The sequence below is a fragment of the Grosmannia clavigera genome, assembly GCF_000143105.1.
Source record: "Grosmannia clavigera kw1407 unplaced genomic scaffold GCSC_167, whole genome shotgun sequence".
NCBI classification, from domain to species: domain Eukaryota; kingdom Fungi; phylum Ascomycota; class Sordariomycetes; order Ophiostomatales; family Ophiostomataceae; genus Leptographium; species Leptographium clavigerum.
Genome location: NW_014040772.1, coordinates 827,596 through 841,539, shown reverse-complemented (window position 1 = coordinate 841,539; position 13,944 = coordinate 827,596). Strand labels below are relative to the sequence as shown.

At 50.1% G+C, this 13,944-nt stretch overlaps 3 protein-coding genes across 3 annotated transcripts; 1 reads left to right on the top strand and 2 right to left on the bottom strand.

Annotated features, from left to right (window-relative positions):
* Positions 1-123: 123 nt before the first annotated feature.
* On the top strand, positions 124-1,893 carry CMQ_6433 (c2h2 finger domain containing protein; the record flags this gene model as incomplete). The annotated part of the gene is made up of 1 exon (XM_014315498.1): positions 124-1,893. The coding sequence occupies one exon, from the start codon at positions 124-126 to the stop codon at positions 1,891-1,893; it is 1,770 nt and encodes a 589-aa protein (XP_014170973.1).
* Positions 1,894-2,806: 913 nt separating this feature from the next.
* CMQ_6136 (vhs domain containing protein) lies at positions 2,807-4,565 on the bottom strand (the record flags this gene model as incomplete). The annotated part of the gene is made up of 5 exons (XM_014315201.1): positions 2,807-3,141; positions 3,220-3,376; positions 3,453-3,932; positions 4,001-4,396; positions 4,554-4,565. 5 exons carry the CDS (start codon positions 4,563-4,565, stop codon positions 2,807-2,809), a joined length of 1,380 nt encoding a protein of 459 aa, XP_014170676.1.
* A 3,346-nt stretch (positions 4,566-7,911) lies between these two features.
* On the bottom strand, positions 7,912-9,823 carry CMQ_6118 (duf1752 domain containing protein; the record flags this gene model as incomplete). Its single annotated transcript, XM_014315183.1, has 3 exons — positions 7,912-8,985; positions 9,279-9,652; positions 9,724-9,823. 3 exons carry the CDS (start codon positions 9,821-9,823, stop codon positions 7,912-7,914), a joined length of 1,548 nt encoding a protein of 515 aa, XP_014170658.1.
* Positions 9,824-13,944: the final 4,121 nt, after the last annotated feature.

Genomic DNA, 13,944 nt, shown 5'->3' with positions numbered 1-13,944 from the left:
TATTCAGCCCCTCTATCGAGATATCGCAATCCCCACTGCAAGCGGATTCGCCTGTGCATATTAGACTTTCGAAGCAGGTCGATCCCGTACCTCGTCTTTGCTCTAGCAGAACAAGCAAAGGTCATGGCAACTATAGCATCGGGCCGCCCGGCTATGAAGCTGGATGCACCGGCTTCGCATCCCTACAGCTGCAACACATGCCAGGTCGCTTTCCGGAATAGCGACCTGCAGAAGAACCACATGAAGGGCGACTGGCATCGGTATAACCTCAAGCGTCGCGTTACTTCCCTTCCTCCCATCTCGTCCGAACTGTTCGCCGAGCGTGTCATCCAGTCCCGAGCATCCACAGCTGCCGAGGCGGACAGGGCCAGCTTTGAGCGTGTTTGCGAAGTCTGCCAGAAGACGTACTACAGCGAAAACTCGTTCCGGAACCACATCTCGAGCCAGAAGCACAAGGCCAAGGAGGTCGTCGCAGCCATCCGTGGTCGGGGTGTAAGGGATGGTGATGAGGGAAGCTCTGTCTTGAGTTCCACCTTCTCCCTAGGTGAGCCTCACCAGAAGGCAGTCGATATCACCAGCGAGACTGTCGACTCCGACGCCGAAGAAGAGTTCACTCAGGTCGTGAAGAACCTGAAGAAGGCTACCATTGAAGGGGAGCCGTCTTTGCTGAAGCGCCCGGAGCATCCGCATCTCTCCGCTGCAGCCCAGCACAAAGACGAACATCCCCTGACGCAAGCGACTGCCACTTCAGCGTCCGAGGACACGGCAACTCCAGCGCTGTCCAAGTCGGGCGCGCCGGCCCACTCACTGAACCTCTGTCTCTTCTGCAACTATGCCTCGCCTTCCGTCGCTCTCAACACGGCTCATATGGAGCGCTTCCACGGCATGTTCATTCCGGAAAAGCAGTACCTCGTCGACACCGACGGCCTGCTGGACCTGCTGCAGACCCGCATCCGTGACGACCATGAATGCATCTACTGCGGCAAGATCCGAGCAGACGTGTTCGCCGTGCAGACCCATATGCGGGACAAGGCCCACTGCAAGATTCCCTACTCGACCGTCGAAGAGCAGGTGGAGATTGGCGACTTTTACGGCTTCCGTGCAACATACTCCGACAGCGAGCCCGACGAGGAGTCGAGCGAGGACGAAAAGGAATTGAAGACGAACGGCGGTGCTAAGCTCGGCACCAAGCTCGGCGCAAGGCGTGCCACAAAAACGACTGTCGCTGGTGGTGATGGATCTATGTCCGACGACGATGAGGACGACAGAGAAGGCAACGGATGGGAGACGGACAGCTCTGCGTCGTCACTCGACTCGGATGATCTGACCGCCGTCCCTGCCGACAACCACTACCACCAATTCGACCGCCTGGAGAGGCACCCACACCACAGCCAGACCGACCCTAGGGCTCACCACCAGACCGACGGCTGGCACTCGCACGCACACAAACACAACCACGCCGTCTTCTACGACGAGTACGAGCTGCATCTGCCATCGGGCCGCTCTGTCGGCCATCGGTCACTCAACCGCTACTTCCGACAGAATCTCCGCAACTATCCTTCGCTGGCCGAGCGCGAAAAGCTGGGCCACTTCGCCCTCGAGGCCGGAGACGAAGCCACCGACGCTGGTGCAGATGTCATGGAGCTGGACGAAGACGCCGCTACCAGCGGAGAGCCATCATCGGCTCTCACGCGCACAAACCGAGCAGTGTCAACACGTCCTCCACCACGCAACACTCTCGGCCTAGCCGGCGTGTCAGACAAGTCAAAGGCCGCCCTTGTCAAGGTCGAACGCAAAGCAGTTTTGTCAAAGACCATCGCGACGGACAAAGCCAGGATTCGGCACAGCGCAAAGTCCATCGGACAGAGCTTCCGCTTCTTGGGACGCACATGAGCGAAGCCTGTTGGTATCTATTTGTTTTTTTGCTGGTCCGGCCACATCCAGCTGAGATTCTGTTGTTTCTATTCATACTATCCTATGTTTTCTTCCATTTCTACGGTCCCTAAAGGCAGTCTTAGACTGCCATGTGCTATTATTCTCTTTTGTGACTACTCGTAAATACACCTTCCTTTCACGCTCGAACATGAAATGGGCTGTACAAAAAATGATAGGATTTACAGGGCAACTACGCAGTTCATCTCTTTATTCCGTCTCTCTACTCGTCTCAGTAATAACGGCAAGATAAAATTCAACTGTCTTTCCTTGGGTCTATTAGCTTACAGCTGCTGAAGGATGTTAAGGAAATCCTACAGCCTACCATTCGTTAACCACAATTTCCGTGCTTTTCACATTAAAAGACATAGAGATTAGGCACGTCAATTCAGGAGTCGTGTAATCATGCTTAGGATAAAAACCCATGATGGCAATGCTGTTGAATGATCAGCCAATTAGTAAAGCAAAATAACTAGTCTACCTAATGGAGGTACGAATCCAAAATGGGAAGCATCAAAAAAACGTACAGCAGCGGGTATTCGCTGGTCGTCACCGACCCAACTACTAATCCGCCGATTACTGGTTTAACTAGGGGAGAGCGGACGGGATCCCGTGCTTTCCAGTATCTATGGCCGTACGTGATAGAACACAGCAGTGAGACCACTTACATACCGAGTATCAATATTGTCTGGCTAGTCTCATACTTTCTGTCTCCGGGCCATGCTTGAACAGATGCAGAAAACAGCCTGGTATAGTCGAGAACTTTGCGCGCTAGTCATGCCCAAGGGCACAGAAACAACAAAGTAAAGCAGATAAAGCAATGAAGCTTACACGATAAAACAAAATAGAGACGCACTTCTCGTCGTTGTACGCATCACCACCTTGGTTCTTCCGTTTCCACCGCAGGGGTCCCTACCTCATGCCGGTCTGCAAAGGGGTCATTCTCGTCATCATCTGCATCCTCGTAGCTCTCACCACCGTCAGAGTCATCCCTTGGTGCTCTTCTTGGTGGTGGAAGCTGGCCAATGAACAGCGGCATCTGTGGTTTCGACTTGGCCGAGGGCCTAGGGGGAGCTAGAGGACGGGAGGGTGGCTTTGGTACGGATGGGGCCGTGCTTGGCTTTTCAATATCAATACTCAAGCCTCCCAGTTCAGGCACGGCAGATGCAGAGGTTGGGGATGCCGGTTCTTTGCCTTTTTCGACAATCACTGTACAGATGCGGTTGTCAGCTCGACCAATACAGACGGTAAAGTAATGGAATTGAAGCACGGTTGAGGTTTACGTACTCCGGTATCGATGGGCTTGCTCAGCCAGGTCATCATCCGAGTCACTGTCTGCGTCGATAGAGCGGTCCAGCTGCTCGAACGTCATAAGTGCAGTAACAAGTTCGTCGTTGGCGTGCAGCAGACTGCCGAGGTATTCCTCCGAGTCTACAAGATAGATCTGAAGCATTCTGTCAGTCTCTGACTCTTGTAGCCCGTTGTCAATACGGAGACCGTAGGCATTACGGGGCACTCACATATCTAAGAACTTTTCTCCGGAGAAGTTTGGCGGCTTCAAATCGCTGAAGAGCAGTCGAGTTCTCAGATATCCGCTCCTGCTCGCGGTTGATACTCTGTAGTGTGTTCATGAGGTCGATCGCCGCAATAGATGCATCAGCAATGGTAGACTTCATCAAGCCTTTTTCGGCTTCCAGATTAAACGGCTTGCGACCCTTCTTGCTGGCTTTGTCCTTCTTCTTCTTGCTCTTGTCCTTGTCCTGTGTCGAGGATAGGAAGCTGAATGACTCTATAAGGCCAGTCGGCTGTGTCTCTGTATTCGGACGGAAGCCTGACGAAGATGAAGCTTGAGTAGAGCTGGTGGCCAAAGAAGGACCCGCCGCAGGCGCCGGTTCTGAAACCGGCTTTTCATCATCTTCGTCATCGTCAAAGGGGTTTTCCGTCTCCTGCACCACCTTGGATCGTGCCTGGGTCACTACTTGCTTGCGCTGCGGAAGTTCCTACAGAGTTTCCGATGTCAGTCTCCAATTTCTTGCATGTCTAGAGGTTTATAGCAGTGGTATATTACCTTGTACAAGCGGGCAACACGTTCGAGGCCTGGTGTGTTTTTGTATTGAGTCCAGTTGCGGAACAATTCCAGACACTTCTTCTTGACATCAGGGTCCGACAAGTCCGAGGTACCGCAGACGCGGAGACGTTCCAGAAGTGGCTCGTCTGCAAAGGCGTGCTGGAAGCGAGCGCCTGCATTTTGAATCAGGCCATCCAGCAGTGCCAGAGCTCTCAGCTGCCGATGCACACTTCCATACTTGAGCTTCTTTCGAATGGCACGAGCAGCCTCGGCCGGTCCAGTCGACTGTAATTTAATCACTTCAACAAGGTCGGGGATTCCACTTAGGTCATCTTCCTCATATGACTCGCTCGTGAGGCGCTCGATGGTGGCAGTGACTGCAGTATACGGTTTTTTCTGCACCAAATAGTTAGCAGCCTACAGCAAAAGCACTGAGAGCTAAGTAAAGCATAGCCTCAAGAGGTTTGCATGTGAGAGCATAAAAGGTTACGAAATATAGGACGTTGTAGCATCTGGGTTCATATCTCTTCGTGCATTGCGTCGCTCGACTTACCTGAGAAAACATGGTAGAAGGCTGTAGCTCGGGAAAAGGTACAGCTGCGTATGAGTGAGCCCTGTTTTCGAGAGCAGCGAGACAGAAAGGCCTATAAGCGAGGCAGTAATGTGAAGCGAGGCTGAACTTGTCTCACCGATGGACGATAGCTCGAGAAGGATGATGTGCGGCTCTGCAGACAAGGTACCCCCGTTCTCATGAGATGCATCCACACGTCACAGGTATCTTAATTCGACTTGTCTCTCCGCCTTTACTTTTGTCCGACGGCCTGATATGCAGTGCAGGGTAAAGGGCAAGTGCTGTAAAGATGCAGAATAGGAAGGAACCATTGATAGAGGTCAGGCACCACCCCGCATGGTCGTCCTCACTATGGAGCTAACCCAGTCTAGTTACCCCGCTCGTCTAAGATAAGATATTTACAGCTTCGTACACAGTCCCTGAACACCGCAAATCCTATAAGTATGTCGACAATTGGTAGTTGTTGTACAATGATCTTTCGCACCCATGGTCCTTGTGATCTTTTATAAAAGGACACCGCACGTGACATTTTTTCTTTGGCTGTGGCTAGTACTGTGATGGGATTCTTGAGGGAAGGTCCCGAACGCTCTGTTTCTTATTATAGGCAACATGTTGACAGCTTGATTCATCGTTTTGTCTATCAAGTCACAAGCCAGCTACTACCTTGTCTTGCACATTGATAAAGCGGGCTTGCTATTGTGGTGTTACCGTTAAGCATCACCTACGTTGCAGCCGCAGATCGTCTACAGCCCGCGTTGCAGGCCGTATAAACGCTACCAGATGCATTTTCAGATATGTTGCTACGGCTGGCGATATTACTGCTTTCATCGTCGCCCTAAAGCTGTCTCAAAACCCATCGTACTTAGAAGTGAGCAGTGTTTAGGTGAAGTGTCAATATAATTGTCGACCAGCAGCGTCATTAGCTTTCATTCTCGTTTACTTTTCTCCTTTCACAAACGACTCTCAATCAAAATCAATCGATAGCTGACCAGGATGGTGCACTGCGATCGTAAACAAAACAATGATATCGAAGGCAATGCTCGCGCAGGCCCAACGTGTAACAATGGCAATCAAGCCTCAAATTACTCGCAGGCTCCAGCATTAAGATGCGCCGTTTATGTTAGGCTGTTTGTCGCTTTTTGTTTTTTTTAAACTACATGCTATCTAGGATAGTGCTGCTTTCAGAATGGCCACATAGAGGTAGCAAATCCGTCACCGTTTTGCCATGCGAAAGGGTTTAATACTGCTCCAAGAGCTCTGACACGATCATCTGCAGCTCAATTCTCGCGATATAACGGGAAGTCTAGAAAAGGGGGGCTGGGTCAATATGGAACGGATCGGAAAGGACGTTACATAGTACAATGCTCCTAATGCCAGGGCTAAAAGTCGGTGAAGGCGAGCGAAGGCGTGTGCTTCGCCATATAGCAACGGTAGGGAGGAAAGCCTCCGCGAGACGCTCGACACCTTACCCTTCCGCACGTAAGGCTTATTTGCGAACAGCGGTGACGACAGACCGGAGGATACTTGCCGCCCCCAATTCGTCGATGAGCAAGCTGGACAGGCTCCGATAATAACCTGCAGGTGAAGACCGAGTTTCCATCCAGGGGTTCTACATAATAGCAGCTGATTGCTCTTCTGTGCGCACAGATACTACGGGGTGTACATGAGTTTCCCATACCCTTAACAGCTATTAGCGGTCTACCTTCTTTTGGACGATATAAAAGACGGGGGGAAAACGGTTCTGAAAGTACGCCCAGTCCTATCCTAAACAGACAAAAAAGGGAGGGTATTTCTCCAAAAGCTACGGAGTACTGCGCTTACAGGTTCGTATGTCATCGAATGCAGATGCCTCGGATGTGCCGAGGATTGTACGGTATACGTAAGAGTCATCGGTTTGGTCCCCGGTTCACACCTTCTTATAGCACCAACTACGCGTTTCCTAGATGGGCGGCACATACGGAGTAGAAAACAAGGATTTCGCAGGCCCAACATCTCGTGGCGGTCCATTGTTCCGGGGTTGGCCTGCTTCGAGAAACAAAGGAACGCAATGCAATGCAGTTTTCCTCCACATGTTGATTGCACACGTAATATACGAATACCACTCTGGCTAGATTCACTTCTTCTCGTCGCGGGTTTTTTTTCGCGTTGGCAGCACTAACAAACCATCCTATAATCAGAAAGGATCATTAAAAATTTTGACCAACAGCGTAATAGTATGGAGTAACTGGGAGAGCTTCTTTGGTATTGCCAATCACCGTGCGTCGACTAGTGGAGCAAACACAGAGACAACAACATGGTATATTGCAATGTACGGAGCAGAAGAGCGCCGAACAAGGTGCTGTGATTTCCACCCAAACCCCTTGCCTCGTAGTCGCCGTGTTGTGCTCGGCACTAATAGGGTGCTGTACTAAACCAGGCACCGTTTGTACGCAGAACAAAGCACTCTGGCCCAGAATGTATGACTTTGTAGACACTGGTAAATGCCGATATCCCGTCATTCACATGCCAACTAAAAGCCACATCTTGTTCCTCTCTCCGCGATTATGCTTGCAGATGAATTCACGGTCGAGGTCCTAGGACATCACTTATTCACCTAAGTTCTACGGGAAGGGGTTTTTTTTTTGTTTTTTTTTTTTGAAATCGTCAAACTTTTTCTCGGGGGGTTTAAAGAACCACTAGCTATCTGATGTTGCGAATCTTCGTGGAGTGGTAGGTTCCTTTGCTTATTTTACAAACCCACGCCCTTTCCCACCTTTGTTTTGGTATTCCGCAAAGGCAATAACTGCGTTCCCCCTTTTGCCATTTTGTCCTCCATCATTACCAAATGACATGAAGACTATAGTAGGTTGCCCTCATGTCTCCCGCAATGTAAAGAGTACAAATCCCAATCCTTCGAGAAACAATTCGCCACCCGTACATGAAAAAGCAGAAAAAAAAGAAAAGCACAGTGGCACACATTGGTATCGTATAAGTGATAGAAAACACGAAAAACGCCGAAGTGTGCTAAATAACAAAATTGCAAAACCCCGTCCCTCACATAAAACATTGCTATCTTGGTCAGTGTCAAGACTGTAGGAGTGCGAAGCTACCCAAGCTTCGGTGAAAAGTGAATTAATTTTGGCCGGGAGTAAAGGCGTGTAAGAAACCGTTCAGAAGAGACATTCGGCGAAACAAAAGAAAATCGCCATCCAGACATGTTGTAATGCGCGAAGGCGAAAGCCGAATAGAAACAGTAGATGGAAGACCTCCTCGCTCGATGATGCTGATATGTGTAGATGGTGGTACAATGTATTCGAGAAAAATACGAAAAGAGGTGGATTTCTGTTGTTGCTCTGTTCGATTACCAGCCCTTTGCATGGTATCCGTTGAAAGCGTCCCGGTTAAGGTACTGATCCCAGCTCGAAGCACCAGCGTCGTTCTCTTTGACCATGTGGGGTGTCTCCGGGTACTGCTTCAGGTTGGCCACATCCTGCGAGGTATGGCGTCTTTTGAGCACCGCATTGGCAGTAGATGTCTTTTGTGACCGTTCCCAGAGGAGATGTCTACGAAGCGACTCCGTGAGCTCTGTGGAAAGCATGTTGCGCCGGTTCGTGCGTGGCGAATAGGCAGCCTGGTACTGACCACCTGCTGCTGCCGACGTCATGATGGGCTGTGCTGCGCTGCGCGGAATCTCGTTGATGGGCCGAAGATTCGACTGAGGACGTCCCCGAGGGCGCATCATTAGGGCAGCGTCGTCGGAATCGTTCGGGGAAGCGACCAGAGAAGGCGGCTGGCGGGCAACACGTGGGCGGGAGAGAGCCATCGTAGATTGCGACGTCATCAGCCCATTCTTCAGCTCACGCTCGCTCTTCTGGATCATGAGAGTTATGAGCGACCTGCGAGACGGTAGGTGAACCTTCGAGTCGACACGCTGGAACATGTTCTTCTCGTCAATGCTGGACCGGCCGCTTTCCTCGTTCGAGTCCTCCCAGTCCGACGAATCGTCATCGTCGTCATCGATAGCGCTTTCGTCAATGTCATCCGACTCCGAATCATCCTCGAAGACGGGGGCAGGTGGGATTGTTCGCGTCATCACTTGGTTGCTAAACGATGTCTGCTTCTTCTGTGCGTTGAGGTTGCGAGCTGAGAGCATCGCACTCTTCAGAGACCCTTCCTCCTCCGGATGTGCAATCTTCGCAGCGGAAGAAGGGCCAGCAATGCTATGAACAGAGGCGGCTGATTTCCTCTTGATCATATGGGACATAGCAGATTGATGCATTTCCAAGCTCCGGGATGGATCACTCATTGAGTCCTCACAAGAAGACGAGCCACCGAGGGCAAATGTAGCCTTCTTCGACGGGACCAGCTTCGCAGCCGGCGAAGATGTAGGCTCTGGGATTGCATCCTCTTCAACGGCTTCATCGTGTTGTGATATCTCAGCATCCGAAATCCGAATAGGAACATGAGAAGGAGAGAAACCGCGAATGACAGTTGTTGTCCTCGTCGGTGTGGAAGGAGTGACTGTGTCGGCCGCTGCATCTGCTTCGTTCGATACTGGTTCTTCAGGTTCAACTAGGGTGTGCATCGAGGAGTTCACCGACAAAAGCGGTTCTGCAATGCTGCTTGCAGAGAGCCCGGACGATTCCGACGAAGGCACAACAGGAGTAAAAAGAAAAGAAGTCGTGAAATTTCCGGGCGGGGAGCCGTGAGCGGTTCCTTCCCTTGAACAATTGAGACGACCATCTTCTCCAAGTCGTCAGATGTGATATGCCTCTCGCGACCACGGCTGCGGCTGCTTCCACAAGAATCCTGTCGCCGTATCCTGGGACGCATGATCTCGACGGCACCAGGCTCGCCGGACAGCTCCTCAGTCTCATCATCGGCGACAGACTCCACGCTGCCAGAAAGTTGCGGTACATCTTCTGCTGTGGAATGGTCGCGCTGAGGAATAGCAGTCGGCTTAGGTGACATATCTGCGGATGTCATGAAAGAATCAGACGGAATGCTGATGGGCGAGTGTGTGGTGTCTTCGACACAGAATGTTTCTCTCGTCCACAGTCGCCAGCTGAGGTTCTCAAGTCGGCGGCCTTGAGCCACCGAGTCTGCGCATCGTGCAAAAACTATAGATCTCATTAGTGAAGAACTGAGAAGGGACAAGCGTATGTCTACTTACCAGTCCACATGCTGAAGAGGTTTTGCGGGTTGGATGTGTCTACCTTGTGGATGACATTGGCATCCACCTGTAGCACCGGTGTGTCTAATGCTGAAGGCATTGTACCTAGATGTGTGTGCGAAACTCGCTATTGCGAAAGGAGTTGACGCGAAATCTGACTCTCGATTGTTGATTTTGTGTCCCAGATTTGATCGTTCGTGAGTTTGTTTCCTAATCAGTGTCGTGGAAGAAATTCCCGGCGCCCGAAGACAGTTTATTCTTCCGGAGAGTGAGCACCAAATGCGTGGGAGTAGTTGTGGCTCTTTTGAGATTATATACCGCTGAGAAGGTTGTGGCGAGTGTGTTGATCTCGTAATAAGTGAACAGGTGCTGGTTCCAAGGTAGGTGGCGGTCAGCTGAAGTTTCGATTGTTGTGTTGGTATTGTGAATTGCTGTAGAATTTGATCCTAGAGTTGGAAATGAGACGGAACATATGGAGAGGAAGGAAAAAGAAAAGACAAAACGAATGTGTGGGGGAGGGCACCAAGATGTAGAAATTATTGTTCTGGCGGTTGGATCGATTGCCAGGTGGGAAGGAGCGAGGGGGGGGGGGGTGGGATGCGAGTCTGTCTCTCGGTCCAAGTCGCGGTGAGGTGCCCCGGCTAGGTACCATGTATTTTACAGCTAGCAGGGGAGGTACGTATCTACCAATGTACCGTGGCGACAGGGAGAAGCAGACAGGGCATCCCCGATAGGTACTTGACATACCAAAAGTTCGGTACGTAGAAATTGAGAGGGGTGGCGGGCTTTCCTCGGGTATTCCAGGGGCTGGAAAGGTCAGCAGGCTCGTGAAAAAATATGGTCCACCGTCTAGCCAGACTCTAGACCTATTTCCAAAATAGGCTAGTCGCCAAGTATTATACGCTTCCGTTATGCATTTTCGCATTTTACCTTGTCCTCCGTTAGGCCGGAAACGTAAGGTAAGATTCTTACAATCTAAGCTGCTATCAAATCTATATTGACAAGCATATCGTGCTTAGGGTTTTTTCTATTATATTTCTGTTTTAGGCTCTACCTATATTGTTTTCTTTCCTTTTCCTAGCTTCTGCTTTGCCGTATAAGTGACCCTTATGTTAAGCATGCGTACGTATAAAGCAAAAAAAAAATATATATATATAGACGGAGCCCGCAAACGGAGGAATATTACTGGAAGAGGCTAGTAAAATATACTTCGGGCAGCACGCGCAAAGAACTCCGTCTCGAAAGGCTTGCCACAAGCAGTTTTATTTACCCCGTCGCAACGTACAGCTAAATAAACTATATTGCCCAAAGTGCAAAGTATTTCCTAGAACGGCAAGACCCACGTCTGAGCCCCGTTCTGTCCAATTTCCATCGACCACGAGACCTAAAGTTAACGGTGACAATTTCTTAATCCAGAAGGCTCGAGACGGCAATCAAATGCCACTACGGAGTACAGAGTAGTATCTCGCAGAGTTCAAAGTACGGAGCACTATAGCCAATAACATCACCGACCTTACAAGTAAAGGGAATGACCTCCGACATTGCTGCCAAACCTCGTGACGGACGGACATGCCTAAGCTTTCGGCTTAGCTATTGTGAGTAGAAGCGCCGGTATCAGCTGCTGTCACAAGGCGCACCAAATGTGCACATGCTTACTTTTCGCCTTGTGGCTACATAGTATGGCCGTCCTGTATTCTCCCATTTTTCCTTGGGCGGGGGGAGCACAGCATACCTAGTCATCGCACACAGCATCCACCCGCTCTAATGTTCGGCGCAACTGTTTCCCTCTCGTAATTTCTAGTATATCCCACAATGCGCTCCGAAGCAGCCAGCCGGCAGAGTGCCTGACATTAAGGAGAAGGTGATAGTACGAGTAGGGCGTGACAAAAGGGGGAGCTCGAAAGGATGTTATTGCATGTAGCCTGAGCTTGTACTGACCTACTCTAAATTGATTGCTTGTGTTTACAAGTGAAAATACATACTATGTAGTATAATTTATCACCATAGCAGATCAACTGTGGCCCATTAGCTCGTTACCGGTGCCTTTCTGTCATGGGGAAGAGGGACCCGCGCGGCTTTCGGTTCGGTTTGGAGGAGTGCCTTACAGAGTACTCCGTACTCCGTACTCTTTGATTGAAAGGGGGGAAGGGAGGCTAGCCCCCCACCACCAGCTGGCATGCCAGCTGACTTGTGCCTAGCGGATTGACGTTCCGGGCGGCTGTTCCGGTTCCGTTTGCAAGTGGCCAAAGTATGAGTAATAAAGCTACATAAGCATACTCGGTATGGCAAACCGGCAGTCACAAAGGCCATGTTTGACACTCTCGCGCTCACCAATAAGAGTCGGCTGTGTTCAAAGCGCGACGAGGACAATAAGCATTCCTAACAAAGCATATTGTGGATGTCCTTTTCCCCATCAACCACTGAGAATTGGCGTGTCTAAGAGTACTCGTACCCGTTAATACGACGTTTCCATTCATACATTACATAATCACTGCGCCTTATGAAATTCGATGAAGACGCGGCAGGCAAACTGTGATGGCGAATTTTTCAACGGAGGCTACCGGCCTTACTCTTGTAAAATTTGCAGAACTATTACGAGAACATAACCTGGTTAGCTCTCTTTGAGAACCCAAAGAATTTTTGCGCCGGGAAGGCTTCAGATCCGCAGAAAAGAAGCCGAGAGAACTCAATGGACAAGATGCCCAGTCTACAATGGCCATCCGTGCTCGTCTTCATTTTCCCATTGTTCAAGGCATTCGGCCTACTGATCACGTAGTCAGGAGCACAGCGAAGATTATAAAGACTAACAAGAATAGATCGACTGCCGTTGACATGCAGCCCAAAGATATGGTATATTATCCATCAAATTGGTTAAGCGGCGGTCCGCATCTTGGCTTGACAGCTTCATAAAGAGGGTACATACGACGTACATAGTCAAGACGATGTATCTTATCACCAAAGCTCAACAATGCTGCGCGGGGATTGGTGGATTGACCCGTCATGCCTCGGCTCTCTTGGCCTCCCTAGGCATGTGAAGTAATCGACCACCAGCGTGGTAGTGTATTGCAAGTATTGTTATAATATGTAGCACTGGCTCGCTTTCGCAAAGGTATGGCGTTTTGTCTTGCCCACTAATTACTACGAGTAGATTATATTCCGGGAAAGCAAATTCAAAGGAGGCGCCGGCCAAATGGGTGTCCTTGATCCTGCTAAGTAGTACTCCGTACGACGTAATACAGACTCGCTCTGGACTCCATTCGACGCATACGTACGGAGTACCTCGTACACTTCTACTTTTCCCCGTCTTTTTTTTTTCATTCTTTTTGTAGATCACTTGTTTGGGTTTTACTCTGAGCTCCAGGTAAAAACAAAGATCGTACGGTTTTGGTATCCTCTTCGACCGGTATGGAGCTTTTACCCCGAGGTCACAGATCGCTTGTAACCACCCCTGCTTTGTCCGAAATCTCTTTGTTGAGCCTCAACTTCTCCCTCAGCCGTCTTCAGGCGGGGAAGTGTCTACGGCACACGCATGAAAGGGAGTGTATGAAAATGTGGGTCAGTCGGTACTCTTTACGGAATTTGATGACAAGCATCACGACCATTCCAAGCACAAATATTATTAGTACGGACGCGCTTCAGTATTGAGGCATGATAAAGGCTATTTTGATGAGACGGATCTTCCTGATCAGCTGCCCGTCTTCCCAGCACCACGGTGACGGTCAATCGTGTGGGGCGCTGCTAATTACATTGAATATGACTGGTCTTTTTTTCAGCCAGTATGCTCGCTACTCCCGTAAGTAAATGCTGTCCTCCTAACAACCCCCTCTGCTTCATGGCCTCGAATCGCCGTTTCCACTTCTTGCATCATGGGAAGGTAAGGTCGTTGTCCAGAGCCCCCCGTCACCCCCTCTTCCTAAATTACGAGTACTGTGTCGACGAATTTTGGAGCATCCCAAGCAGATGGATGCTGGGTCTGGTGTGGAGCCCCGTTTCATTTGGCGTGACGCATGGATTATTGCGCCCTAAGATGCAATGGCTGGGTGCTGGGTCTGAACACTCCGTTCAGGACCGTTGGTCTGCTGTGACGAAAGAAATAGACCGCTTCGTACCCCCGGACCACTTTTGCTTTTTCATTTGCTGTTTCTTCAATACTTCTCCTTTCTCTTCCTTTCAACTATGTTCTACTGTGTAATACGCAAATTGACAAGATTGTCGCTGGTG